Source organism: Heloderma suspectum, chromosome 2 (assembly GCF_057233095.1).
Source record: "Heloderma suspectum isolate Gila_16-S chromosome 2, 16-S_ref, whole genome shotgun sequence".
In the NCBI taxonomy this organism is placed as follows: Eukaryota; Metazoa; Chordata; class Lepidosauria; order Squamata; family Helodermatidae; genus Heloderma; species Heloderma suspectum.
This window is the reverse complement of record NC_139459.1, coordinates 180,924,243-180,938,058: the sequence shown is the minus strand read 5'-3', so window position 1 is coordinate 180,938,058 and position 13,816 is coordinate 180,924,243. Positions and strand designations below refer to the sequence as shown.

The 13,816-nt window shown below is 46.4% G+C and overlaps 1 protein-coding gene across 1 annotated transcript in view; it reads right to left on the bottom strand.

Moving 5' to 3' along the window:
- Positions 1-13,816, bottom strand: part of TNS2 (tensin 2) — a 144,397-nt gene that overhangs the window by 61,150 nt on the left and 69,431 nt on the right. Inside the window, exons 2-3 of the mRNA XM_084836545.1 lie at positions 9,929-10,040; positions 9,075-9,112 (exon numbers count right to left, since the gene is read on the bottom strand). Coding sequence (XP_084692671.1) covers positions 9,075-9,112; positions 9,929-10,040 — 150 coding nt within the window. The remainder of the gene's footprint in view (positions 1-9,074; positions 9,113-9,928; positions 10,041-13,816) is intronic.

The window sequence follows — 13,816 nt, the reverse complement described above, 5'->3', positions numbered from 1 at the left end:
GACAAGAGGGGAGGTCGCCAGGATGTGGGAAACTCTAGGAGAAAGTAAAACGTCTGCATAGCTTAATAGGCCAACTATGCAGCTCACGGGCCTCATGGCCTGACTGACTGGGCTGCTTCTTAAAACAAAAGGAAGACATCACTGTTTTATGGCATGTTACATCTGCAAAGCACTGGGCCTGACAATTCCTCTGAGTGTGATGGGGGCTTTCTATTCCCCTCCTTCCATACGCCACAGATGGCGGCAGGGAAGTATTGAGCCAGAAAGAAACGTGTCCGGGTCAGTTTATGCATCACTCATCAGATCAGAGCCCTCCCTGATCGCAACCCTCTTCTGATCGCAACCCTCTTCTGTCGCCTCTTCTAGGGGATGTACGTATGCGGAAGAACGAGGCAGTAGAGCAGACTGTACCATTCCAGGTTGCAAGCTCAGGGATAACATTTTTGAATACTTAAATGAAGATAATTTAAAAGGCTCAATTTAAAGGTCTGCTATTGACCTTGAAATTCGTACGCCGGGGTGCACAAACTTTTCACCCAGAGGGCCACATCGAGCACCTACTGGGGCGCTGGGAGGGGTGGGACACACATGTGCATGTGTGCAAATAAACATGCTGCTACTAGCAGGGCGTAGTTTCTCCGCTGCCACTATCAAAGTGGGGAACCTTTTTCTACTCGTAAGTAATCAGGGCGGAATTGCTCAGCAGCACTTTCAAGTAGCATCCCAAATGCCAAGCTTCTGCATGTCTACTCAGAAGTAAGCACAGGGCCGGCCCAAGACATTTTGCTGCCTGAGGCGAAGAACAAGATGGTGCCCCCTCCCATTCCATGTACAAGAACCTTTCTTCAAGACTGCACATCTTTCTTCAACACTGACAATGGGACAGCAACCTCTACCACACCTGAAGGCAGCCGGCTAGCTTAGGGGGTATAGGGAAGGCCACCTGGAAGACAGTTTTCTCCTCCATCACCTTGCTGCTGCTTCCCAACATCTGCTGTCTGAGGCAACCATCTCACTTTGCCTAATGGTAGGGCTGGCCTTGAGTAACAAGCACTGAATAACTCAGCAGCTTCCTCCCCAGGACCCACTTTCTCTACCTGCCAGAGGAAAGCTCTTATCACCAACCAGCTGCTGATTGGAGATGGCAGCTTTTCCCTGCCAGCAGAGGTGGCAGAGCCTGGGGGAGGAATTGGTGGGTGGATCAGCTGGAAAAAGTGTGTGGGGTGATACTGGATTTGTGGGCTGCAAGAGGAGCAGCCAAGGGCTGCATGTGGCTGACGGGTTGTGCACCCCTGCCCTAAATAGTTTGGGACCAGGTTATTTCAGGCGCTGCCTGCACTCATATAAACCTGCCTGGGTCTTCAGATTGGCCTCAGAGGCCCTGCTCACAGACCTGCCATCAAGTTCCATTAGACTGGTGGGTACTGGAGTCAGAGCCTTTTCAGTGGTAGCTCTGCACCTTTGGGACTCCTTCCCAAAAGGGGTGTGTGTGTGTGTGTGTGTATCTCTCTCTCTCTCTCTCTCTCTCTCTCTCTCTCTCTCTCCATCTTTGGAGCTGTCTAGTTCTGACAGGACTTGAAAAATGTATTTGTTTCAGCCTGCATTTTATTAAAACTGCTGTGAGCTGAGTTTTAAAGTACTTTTTGTAATAAGATTGTTTTATTTGTACTTTTAAAATTGTTTTATGGTTATGAATATCTTTTGTAAGCCACCTTGAGTGGCCTTTGCCATGAAATGTGGCAAATAGGTACTTTAAGTTTAATTAAACAACAAAAATCCCCCTGCAAGTAGAAAACCAGAACAGCAAGGGGAGGGCTGAGGTAGATCCTGTCTCCCTTATGTGCTAGTTTTCTACTAGTAGGGCACTTTGTTTAGTTACACAGGGAAACATTTAAAAATGTAACCCACACACACACACACCCGCCCTAGCCTCATCCAGCCCAGAGGCTTTGGCTCATTGTTAGAGAGAGACAGAATGCTGGATGGGATGGAGCTTGGTCTCATCCAGCAAGACACTTCTTATGTGCTTACAGAGCAAAGCAGTTCCAGATGACTTGTGGAAGCAAGCCAATGTACATGCTACAGGGGAAGGCAAAAAGTGACAGAGTCACTAGGCCATGTAACTTGGGGAAGAGGGAAACCCCACCCCACCTCCATGTACAGTGACCAATCAGGCTTTGTGAAGAAAGGCCATCTCAAGGGTTTGTACTGGGCCCAACATCTCGCCATTTGACATTCTGGCTGTCTAGTTTGCGGCTGTCCCTGATACATCCCATGAACGGCCTCAAAGCAGTCAAAGGCCAAGGAGAGAGAGAGAGACATTTAAAGGGATTGTGGAGAGAAGACTGCAGCTCAAATCATTCCAGACAAGTCACTCAAGAGCTATGCCATATGATCTAGGGGAACCTTAAGTAGTTTTGGGCTGTTTGCACATCACAGCAGCATATTGTGGGTTAAATAATCCACGATTTGCCAGAACACGTGCCATGTGCAAATCACTTCTGATTGTTGCGCTTGGAGGTTGGTAGCGTGACGTCTGAACCTGGACCGATGGGTTGTTTAGAGGCTAAACAACCCAGCAGTTACCCAACAACAAACCATGGATTAACCACTGGGTTGTTTAGGGGCTAAACAACCCAGTGCTCAGGGTTCGCATGTCACACAGCCAACCTCTGATTGCACCGATGGGAGGTTGTTTACAGAAACCAAGAATGGCTCGCAGGTACATGTCCTTGCGAATGATGGGTTAAAAAACACATGGTTTGCCACTGTGATGTGCAAAACTGGTCAGTGTGTGCGCACGCGTGTGTGTGTGAGAGAGACAGACAGACAGAGAGACAGAGAGTAATACTCCCTAACCTAAACTGTATGGGCAAAACTCTTTTTTTATTGCTCTTTTAAAAAAATTATTTAAAATTTATTTATTTATGTAAACATTGATAAAGCTGCCTTGGAAGTTGTTTTATTGAAAGCCTGCTTTTCGGTAAAACAAAGTCCGAGAGAGCTAATAACCCCCCCCCCATTACATTTAAAACAACTATAGCAATTAAAAAAACTTGTACTTTTTGTTACAGTAAGGAGGAAGCTAACAACAAAGAACCATCAGCAACAAACCAGACATTTAAAAACCCCCACAGTGTTAAACAAATATTATTAACTAAAAGCTCAGGAGAATGAAACAGTAACCCTCATAGGAACATAGGAAGCTGCCTTATACTGAGTCAGACCATGCATGGGTCCATCTAGCCCAGTATCGTTGACACTGACTGGCAGCAGCTCCCCAGGGCTTCAAGCAGGGTTTTTTTCAGCCCCACCTGGAGATGCCGGGGATTGAACCTGGGACCTTCTGCATGCCAAGCAGGGGCTCTGCCACTGAGCTGTGGCCCCTTCCTCACTATATGCCTAAAAGTTAATAAAAGAAGGTGCCAGGCCAAGTGTCCCCATGGAGGGCATTCTACAACCACAGCACCACAACCACAAAGGCCCTGCCTGCATTCACCACCCACCTAACTTCTGAAGGCAGCGGCACTTAGAGAAGGGGCTTCTGATGACAATCTTAGCAAACATGCAGGTTCATATGGAAGCATGCAGTCCTTCAGACACCCTGAACCCAAGCCATTACAGGTCAGACTGTGCACACAGCATACTCTGTTCTGAACTTTAGAAATACAAACATAAGAACCGCCTTGCCTGAATGAAGCCAAAGTCCACCTAGTCAAGCATTCTGTCTCCAACAGCGGTCAGATGTCTTTGGGAAGCCCACACACAGGGATGTTGAGGCGATAGCCTTCTTTGTTTATTTATACCTAGCATCTGGGTCCAACATGATGTAGTGGGTGGATCAGGACTGGGGAGAACCCAGGTTCAAATCCCTGCTCAGCCACAAAGTTCACTGGGCAACCTTGAGCCAGGCACTTTTTCAGCCTAAGCTACCTCACAAGGCTGTTGGATGAAATGGAGGTGGGGGAGTGGGAGGACCATGTATGCCACCTTAATCTCCTTGGAGGAAAGGCAGGATACAAATATAATAAATGAATTAATAATAATAATAATAATAATAATAATAAAAATCTGCCCCGCATATGGAGGGGTTATCATGATTTAGCTATCATGGTAAATAAACCAATCTTTTTATAGGGCAGGATATAACTGAATACATGAATTAATGGTAAGTAAAAATAGCCCCTTCAGTCGCTTGGGATTTCTAACCCACTGGCTCCCTCTTAATTGCCCAACTGACCCAATTTCCATTGACTAGCCTTCCTCCCGGGGCCTGCTGCCCCCTTGTGGAGAGGGAAGAACACACGTCTCTGGGAGAATACAGGAACACAAGACAGAAAGCTGCCTTTGTCGTTGTTCGGTCGTGTCCGACTCTTCGTGACCCCATGGACCACAGCATGCCAGGCCCTCCTGTCCTGCGCTCTCTCCCGGAGCGTGCTCAAGTCCATATTCATTGCATCGGTGATGCTATCTAGCCATCTCATCCTCTGCTGTCCCCTTCTCCTTTTGCCTTCAATCTTTCCCAGCATCAGGGTCTTTTCCAGCCGCCTTACGCTAAGTCAGAACTTTGGTCCATCTAGCCTGGTATAATCGACACTGACTGGCAGCAGCTTTCCAGGATTTCAGGCAGGACTCTTTCCTAGCCCTACCTGGAGATGCTGGTATTGAACCAGGGACCTTCTGCACACCAAGCAGGGGCTCTACCACTGAGCCACGGCCCCTTCCTAAAGATCAGGGCACAATCCCTCTATAGGCACAGTCCCTCCCTGAACAACACCACACTCTTCCTACCCACCTGTTTGAAGTTCCCAATCCTACGTCAGTCCGGCTGCAGTTCTTCTTCTATCTGCCCACAATCCAGAGAGCAGTCTTATAGTGTGTGTGTGTGTGTGTGTATGGGGTGGGGGGTCTCCCCCCAACGGGGAGCCTCTCAGAAGAGGCACCAGCAGCAACGTCAAGGGAGCTAGCGGTACTGGCTGTCCCATGGATGGGGACTAAACCTACTTGCTCCCTCGTCCTCCTCCCAATGCCTCTGCCGCATCCCCTCCCCCTGCGTTCTCCCTGAACCTATATCTTCTTTCCTGAGAGCAGAGCTGTGTTTGCAGAAACGGCCAGTGATCCCGCGATTAAAAAGCAAGAAAAAATGTCCCCAGAACAAGAACAACAGCAGCCTCGAGTTAAGTGGCTGCTCCTCCAGCTGCAGCCTTTGGCCCAGCTCCAAGGCAAACTCCGCTCCATAATTACACAACTTCGAAGAGCGGCCCCATGCGGGCTTAAAGGGCCAGAGGTCCAGATCTCACCGGAGGACAGGGTCCAGCTCCCGTGATCATCCCTGGATCAAGCTGCATGTGGAAGACACATTTCGACCAAACCTGTTGGTGAATATTCATCCATAGGAACCTGTCCAAAAATCTGTTATTTTAATTTTTAATTTTTTTAGGCATTCCCAAGATGTTGGAATCATGGCCCACAAAGCAGGCAGATGTACCCTCAGTTTCCTTCCTGTTTCCCATTTACTCTATAGGGAATAACAATCTGGATCCCACTTGATTTCCTCCCTGGGAAGCAATTCAAGGGCAATATGTGCTTTTAAAACCTTTTGTTTGGAATGCAAGGTGTGAGCCATCTGGTTTGAGGGGTGGCATAGAGGGAGTCAGGTGAATATAGAGGGAAGAATTACAGCTTCCTGGCCTACATATGAGCCTGGCTGAAAATCTAGGGAGGGGACAGGCAGTGACAATAAAGACAGAAGACAAAGGGCTGGATGAGTAGTCTCAGAATTAACACCTGATGTTGTAGCACAGCCTTCCCCAACATGGTGCCCTTCAGATTTTTGGACTTTAACTCCCGTCAGCCCCAGCCAGCATGGCCAATAGTCAGGAATGCTGGGAGTTGTAGTCCAAAATATCTGGAGGACACCAGGTTGGGGAAGCAGTGCTGGCTCCAGGTTTTGGAGGGCCTTTGGGCAAGACACCCCCAATGGGCTCCCTTCCTTGGTGCATCCACCTTCTCACCACCATTGTCACCAGCTGCTTTTGCTCATCATCTGGTTCCATATCATTGCTGCCACTTGCTTGGCTTGATGGGCAGAGAGCCAGTAGGCCGTGCCATCTGCTGCTCCTCCTTCTCACCACTAGATCGAGGGGCAGGTGAACAATCAGGTTGTTATGGTGAAAAGGAGGAGCAATTCCAGGGGGCTCTAGTCAGTGAACCCCGCTGGGGGGTGAGCCCTTGGCCGGTGCCCAACTATGACTCCACTTGATGCTTGGCCCTAAGGAGAAGGCTACTTTAGCATTACCTAAACTACATGAGTGTGGACCTGATCAGTAACCAAGATGGGAGACCAGTGAGAGCACCAAGTAAGAGAAGGACAAATAACTACAGGGGATGGTCTGAATATAGGTGATACAGGAGGCCTGCTGGAGCTAAGATGGATGGGATTGCATGGGTACCCTCTGAATGCTGTCTACCAAGATCTTTATGCCCACCCCTGAACTAGAAAAATGATATTAAATAAACTGTGTTAAGGGTCCAAGCTGAAAGCTGGGAAGTCTCCCATTCAAGTTTTCCCTCTGCTACAAGCTCGCTAAATAGGCAAGTGACTCTATCTCCATCTCACATCCATGTGCGGCATGAAAATAATAATGCTGGTCTGCCTCTCAGGGCAGTTGTAAAAATTCTAAGATAAGACATGTGAAGCATTTTGAACTCTTGAAAATGCTACATATTCTTTCTGTTATTACTTCTAAACCAAATGCTCATGCTCTCTAAAGCAACAACATCGCCTTAGCTCAAACTGAATCATAAGTAAAAATAGAAAACTTCTGTTTTTAATACAGCACTGAAACTTCTGCATTTCTCGGTTTCCTACCATCCATAGCTACGGGCCTGTTCGCAGACCGAAAGGCTCCCGCTACGTTCAGAAGCAACCGTGCAGCCCCCAGCGGGTCCCCTTCGGATCATGCCTTCTGACCCTTACCTCTTAGCCTGAGCTTTTTCCCATCAGCTGCAGCTGCCCCTGTTCCTACCACCCCCTAAGTGGAGGATGTGGCCCCTTGTGCTGTGATGTGATTGGCGCCTTGCGCCACACCACAGTTCTCTCCCAGAGCTCAGTAAGACTCAAGCCAGAGCCTTTGCACAGATCTCTGTTTCCTTAGCAGTTTTCCCAGCTCTGGCAGCCCCAGCGTGCCTGGCAGCAAATTATCTGCAGGAAAGTCCCAACAGGAAAGCACGGAGCCACATGACCCCTTCATCTATCTCTCACCATGGCTGTTTCCCAGCTCCTTCTCCTCTCCAAGCTCTCCAGTCCCCTCCAGGACTGTCCAGGGCTAAAAAAAGGATTGTAGCTTAATAATTGTGCACATACTGTGTACAGATAAGAGGCATCTCTACACAGCCTAAAATCCTGCATTTAAAATGGGGCTTTCTGCTTCTGTTTTAAATGCAGGATCACAACGACTCCCCTTTTCACCTGCTTCCTTTCCCCCTCCTTCTCCCCGGAGCTGAGTCTTCCATTATCTTTCATTGATCTCACTCCTCTTCTTGCTGCGGAATACGGCGAGCACATTATCTGCGATCTATTTAAAAACGGAACAAAGGGCATTTAGTGCAGGAGATGCCCTGGAAGGACAGGGAGTCATGTAAAGAGCCCGCAAACTTCTGTGATTGAGCCATCTCAATCGCAGGATAAAAGCTCCATGCAAAGAAAGTCAAGGTATATGGCTGTGTGCTGTTTATGTGCATGGGTACACAGTGCCAGGTTGTGAGGGCTCTTCACATCCTCAGTGCGGCCCCTTCCTCAAACTACCTTTACACCGCTGTTGTCACCAGCTGCCATTGCTCCTCCTCCTCCTCCTCTTTCTCATCAGTGCTCCCACTTGCTTGCTTGACAGGCAGAGAGCCAGTGAGCAAGCAGGCCATGGCATCTACAGTTCCTCCTTCTCACCTGTACTACTGACTGGGCCAGAGTGGCAGGCAGGTGAATGATCAGGCTGTAACGGTGAAGAGGAGGAGCATGTTCCCAACCATGCCTACCCTTAAAGCTGGCTCTGTGTGTACATATAAAGGTTGCGGCACCCTGCGCCTTCAGATCACGCCCTGGTCCCAGGAGGAGCAAGTCCAGGGGGCTCCAGTCAGTGGGCCCCTGCTGAGGTGTGGGCCCTTGCCAGGTGCCCGACCATGCCTACATATAAAGGTTGCTGCACCACACATGGAACCCAGCTCTGACCAAACAATGGCACAGTACCACTGGGCTATTAAATCTGGGCTGGCCTCTGCTGAGTTCTTGTAAATTGTAATAAATAAATAACCGTGCTTCCCTCCTTCAGATTTTAATAGTGGTTAAGTTGTTTCCAGAGCTCCCAGACGGCTGAATCTTTGCAAACCCCCTGTTTCCAATTTTAAAACGAGGTATTTTAACATCAAACAGTCAAAATGTAGGATGCGAAGTTTACCTCATAACAGCGGCATGCGCGCTCCAGCACAGAACTAACAGACCCACACAAGGAACGGAATGTCGGGCTGTGGGAGTTCTGTTGCTCCTTCACGCACTTGAACGAGCCTTTGCAGCGGGGTGGATTCATAACAGCCACAAGGAACATGTATCTATGCCCAATGAATGTAAGCTGAATTTCACATTATATGTAATGGCCCGGTTTGCACGATCATGGCAGGGGAAATAAGCCACGGTGGCTTATTTCCCCTGCCGCGTGTGTCAGTCACATGCCAGGGGGATTTGTGTAATTATCTTCGCCGGAACAGCTTGCCATGTCGCGCGAACCTGGCAAGGGTGCCTTGTTGCTGTGGTTAACAAGCCAACCAGAACCCATAGCAGTTTTAGGGTTCTGGAGTGGCTTGTTAACCACGGCAACAAATCATCCTCACCAGGTTCGCACAACATGAGAAGGCTTGCTGGCAAGGGTAATTATGCAAATCCCCCTGGCATGCACAGCAGGGGAAATAAGCCACTGTGGTTGATTTCCCCTGCTATGATAATCCGAGCTGGGTCTCTAAACAGCACAGAAATCACCCCTCCCTCCATTTCTTGCTCCCACCAATGGTTCCTGTGATCTTACCTTGGCTTCACATTTCTTATGGCTTGCCACTTTGCATACTGCAAGAAAAAGAAAAGTGATATTCCAGATCTAGACTTTGAAATCTTAAAGGTCACCTCTCTCCTACATGTTCATTCTAAGTTTAGTATAGTTAACTGTGCAACAGTGAAGCCCACTGAAGTACACTATGTGATTATTGTTTCAAACGTTGGAACCACGGCTTCCCTTTCATTTTGCTGTATGGAACATGCTGTTCAATGCGAGGCTGGCGTAACCTGTGGCCCTCTAGGTGTTGTTGGACCACAACTCACATCATCCTTGACCATTGGCCATGCTGGCTGGGGCTGATAGGAGTTGGAATCCAACATCATGTGGAGGAACACAGATTCCCCATGCCTGGATTAACAAAACAGGATTCCTGTTGGGAATCATTCAAACAGGAGTGAGGGAACTCAGGCCAAGGGACCAAATCCATCCCTCCTGGGATCATGCCCCCTTCCCCCAGCCCCAGCCCCTTTCCCCCAGCCACTGATCATATTGTGGTTTCCTGGCCTTTGCGCAATATTCCCCCCATTCTAAAAGGTCGAAATGCCTTTCCTAAGGCTTAGTGACTGTAAGAGTTCTAAGCTACACTATGCTGAGGGTTCTGGATTTTTTTTCCACCACCACCTTTGCCTTTGGTGCTGTCCACCACTGGAACGTGGCCCCCGAGAGCTTCTCTGAAATTGAATTTGGCCTCTGGGCTGAAATAGGTTAACTAGCTAAAAATTAAAATGGTAAAGAACTGTAGGAGAACCTGGGCAATGGCTCTGCGTTAACTAACCTTTTTGCCACTCCTCTGTGAAAAATGAGAAAGACAGTGGGAGAGTTCTTACCTTTACAGACGAGCCCCTGAGCCTCGATGGATTCCTTGCACACAACACATGCCTTTTTCTTCTTCTTAAATACCTTCTCTTTGAAGCTGTGAAGCTCGGATACCTTCACAGGCTGAAAATACAAAGGTAAAAGTTGGTATGGTGAGTCATTTAAAAATAATTTGTAACACAGATAAATGGATACTATACCCCATGGACATTTATTTATTTATTATTAACATTTATGCACCAGCTTATTTGCTAAAACCCCACCAAGGTGGTATTGTGAAGCCATAAGGAGTAAGCTTGTCAATGGAACAACTGCACTGGTGTTGTAAGTACCAGACTGGAGCGATATTACAAGGCGACAGGCACAACATCAGCAGTGGACAACCTGTTCATCCATCAGGCTACAGCAGCGAAGAGGCCTGGCCTGGCCTAATCTGTATTCTGTATTGCCCAATCCTATGCAGACTTGGCACACCTAACTTACAGTGGACATAGGCAAGCCTAACTCTGCACAGAATAGGGCCGTTCGTTATATATGCTTAGCCCCATTAGCATGCTATTTTCACAAACACAGCAGATGCCAAACCTTTCCTTGTTTTTAATTTGATGGTTTATTCTGTCTATTAGCACTACATCCCACAATTTCTTTAGCACAAAGATACCATATTGCGTATTTTGTAAACTGAGAATGGATGTTCCAGTGTGTGTGTGTGTGTGTGTGTGTCTGTGTATTAACCTCAGTCTGGTGTATTGGTTAGAGTGTTGGACTGGGGCTGGGACTCGGGAAATCTGGGCTCTGGTCCCCACTTGGCCATCAAGTTCACTGAGTGACTCTCAGCCTAACCTACCAACAGGACAAGAAGTCTTATAATACCACCATATAAATCCATGGTCAGGCTCTATTTAGAATAATGTGTATCACCCTATCTCAGAAAGGACTGGATAATGAAAAGGTCCAGAAAATAGCTAAGGATGCAATCATGTTCAGACAGAAAAAAGTCATATAATTCCTAGAATTCCCCCTCTGCTGCCTGGGGAATGCTGGGAGTTGTAGGATTTTTTTTCTGTCTGAACATGTATAGGATTGTGCCGTAAGGCTACAGCTCTATACACACTTATATGGGAAGTAGATCCTTTTGAAAATCAATGGGAATTACTTCCAAGTAAACTTGGATTGTTCTACATAAAGATCAATGGGATGGAGCATCCACCTTATGTAGACAGACCTTTAGCTTGTTAAAGGTTGGAACGTTTGAGTTTTTAAAAAGACAGATAACTAAAGGAAGACACAGAGGAAAAAATCTCTCTATTTACTGCCTTTACACTATTCATGATTTATACATGTTTATCTCTCTCATAGTGCCAATGTCATCCAATGAAAGTGACTGATGAAACCAGGAAAGGCAAAAGGAAGCATTTCTTCACACAACATAAAATTAACTTGTGGGATTCACCACCACCACATGTGGCAATAGAGATTAGCTTAGATGTCCTTTTTGAAAAGAAAAGGTAAGGAATATTAGACAAGTTCATAGAACATCCCAATCTGGTGTCCTCCAAATGTGTGGAACCACAACTCTCATAATCCCCAGCCAGATTGCCCAGTGGGTGTGTTGGCTGTGGATGATGGGAGCTTTAGTCCCATACATCTGGAGGGTGCCAAGTTGGGGAATGCCATCATAGAGGAAAGGTCTACCAATAGCTATTAACTGTTGTCATTAAATAAAATCTACATGTTTAAACAACAGGGAACAGCCTTCACGTTTGCTCATGTTCTTCCTAAAGGCATCTTCATTTGCTTTGCCATTGAAAGGAACAGGTTAGAGGGGTGTGACTCAAGGATTATATGATTTAACCGCATATATTTCAGCTGATCAACTGTACACCAGTGAAACATATGCAGCAAACGCTTATTTTGTTTTTAAACCATTTCACATGTGCGTCTTCACAGAGCATCACCTCAGAAGAGGCATTACTTTGTGTATTGTGTGCATGTGAGAGAGAGAGAGAAGAGTGAACACTCCCATTTTAAGATGGTTTCAGTTTTTAAGAGAGCCAGTGTGGCGTAGTGGCTAGAATGTTGGACTGGGAGTCGGGAGATCTGGGTTCTCGTCCCCACTCGGCCATGGAAGCTCACTGGGTGACTTTGGGCCAGTCACAGACTCTCAGTCTCAGCCCAACCCACCTCACAGGGTTGTTGTTATGAGGATAAAATGGAGAGGAGGAGGACTATGTATGCCACCTTGGGTTCCTTAAGGAGGAAAAAAGGCAGGATATAAATGTAATAAATAAATAATAATTACTTATTATTATTATTTATTTGATTTCATCAACACCTTCCTAAGAAAAGACTCAAGGTGACTTATAACAGAATTCAAACACGCAAAATTTAAAACAGCGAAAACAATTATCCACTAAAATACAACTGCCCCATAAAACAACTAAATCATCAGTGACAACCATAAACTATTTGACTGATGTATTAAACAGGCCATCATACACCGGCACACAATTTTTCAAATTACTTTAAAAGATAGTTAACTTCAAAAAAAAACACCCCCAAACATCTTGTTGCCTAATTAACCAGAGCCCCATGTAGTCGAAAGATTTATTTAATCAAGTAATCTAACCAATTAAAGATTAAGTCTTGCAGCTCTACACTAGGTGATCTTGAACTGATCCAGTGATGCAACTCTTATATAAATTAAAGCACATTCAGATATATGTAATGGTGAGGCACGCCTTTACATATATGTGTAAAACCCAGAGACTTGAAAAAACACAAACTCAAAATCAGTCCCCTTGTTTGGGGAGGAACAAAAGACTAAGGGGAACATTTGTGTGACGTATACAGAACTGTGCAGAACATTCCTCCATAAAATGCAGGCCTAGCATACAACCCTCTATAGACAGCAGGAATGTGCGTGCTAAGGGTTCATTAGATAAATCTCCGTGGAATAGTGGGTGTCAGGTCAACGTTCAGTGTTCTGCTGGAAGGAGTTATGCATCTTCCAAATGAACACATCATCCCAAATTAAATGGACAGAAGAAGAAAAAAGACGGCTGCTATTTTTGTTCCCAATTAAGACTTAGGAGAGGGGTGGGGGTGGGTGGGAGGAAATATATACTTTCAACTTTATCTTAAGCAAAGATTGTCTATGGACAGATGGGACTAGTCTGGAATTTTCAACTTAAAAGAGTTGGCAACCCTACATACAGCTTTAGGGTTTCTGGGACAGAGCCTTCTCCATTGTGGCGCTGCAGCTGTGGAATACCCTTCCCAGAGAGGTCACCCAGGCCAACACTTTATTGAGGTTTAGGGCAATGAACATGGGGCTGCTGCTGAAAATGGCAGCCTTGTGTGGAGTTTCCGCTGAAAATGGCAGTTCTCTGTGAAGTTTCCCTCTCACCTCCATATCGTCTCATTCAATTTACCCAATGTGCAGTAACCAAATTGCATTACAGTGCGATTTTCCCACTAGCAGCAGCCAATGCTGCAGCATGTGGGTGGAGAAACACACACGGTAATGATGCCAAAACTTCGGGTAAGTTAAACTAGATATTACCAGCAGTAGCCCCAGGTTCTTTGTAGCATTTGACTTTGTCCTTAGCAGGCAAGTTAAGCAGGCCAGTGGAGGCCACCCTTTCAGCTGGCCTCCACTGGCATTTTATTTTTATTTATTACATTTTTAAACCACCCCAAAACTGTTTTTATTGCTTTAAAAAAAAAAATGCTGCTCCTGCTTTTGGTGGCATCTGAACTTTCTCAAGGTGGTTTTAAGAGCTTTTTTATTGGACTGATTCATTTCAAGTAGCTTTGAGTTGCCTCTGGCAGAAAAGTGACATGGAAATGTTGGAAATGAAAACAAACAAATATATTGGAGATGAAAGGAAATTCTC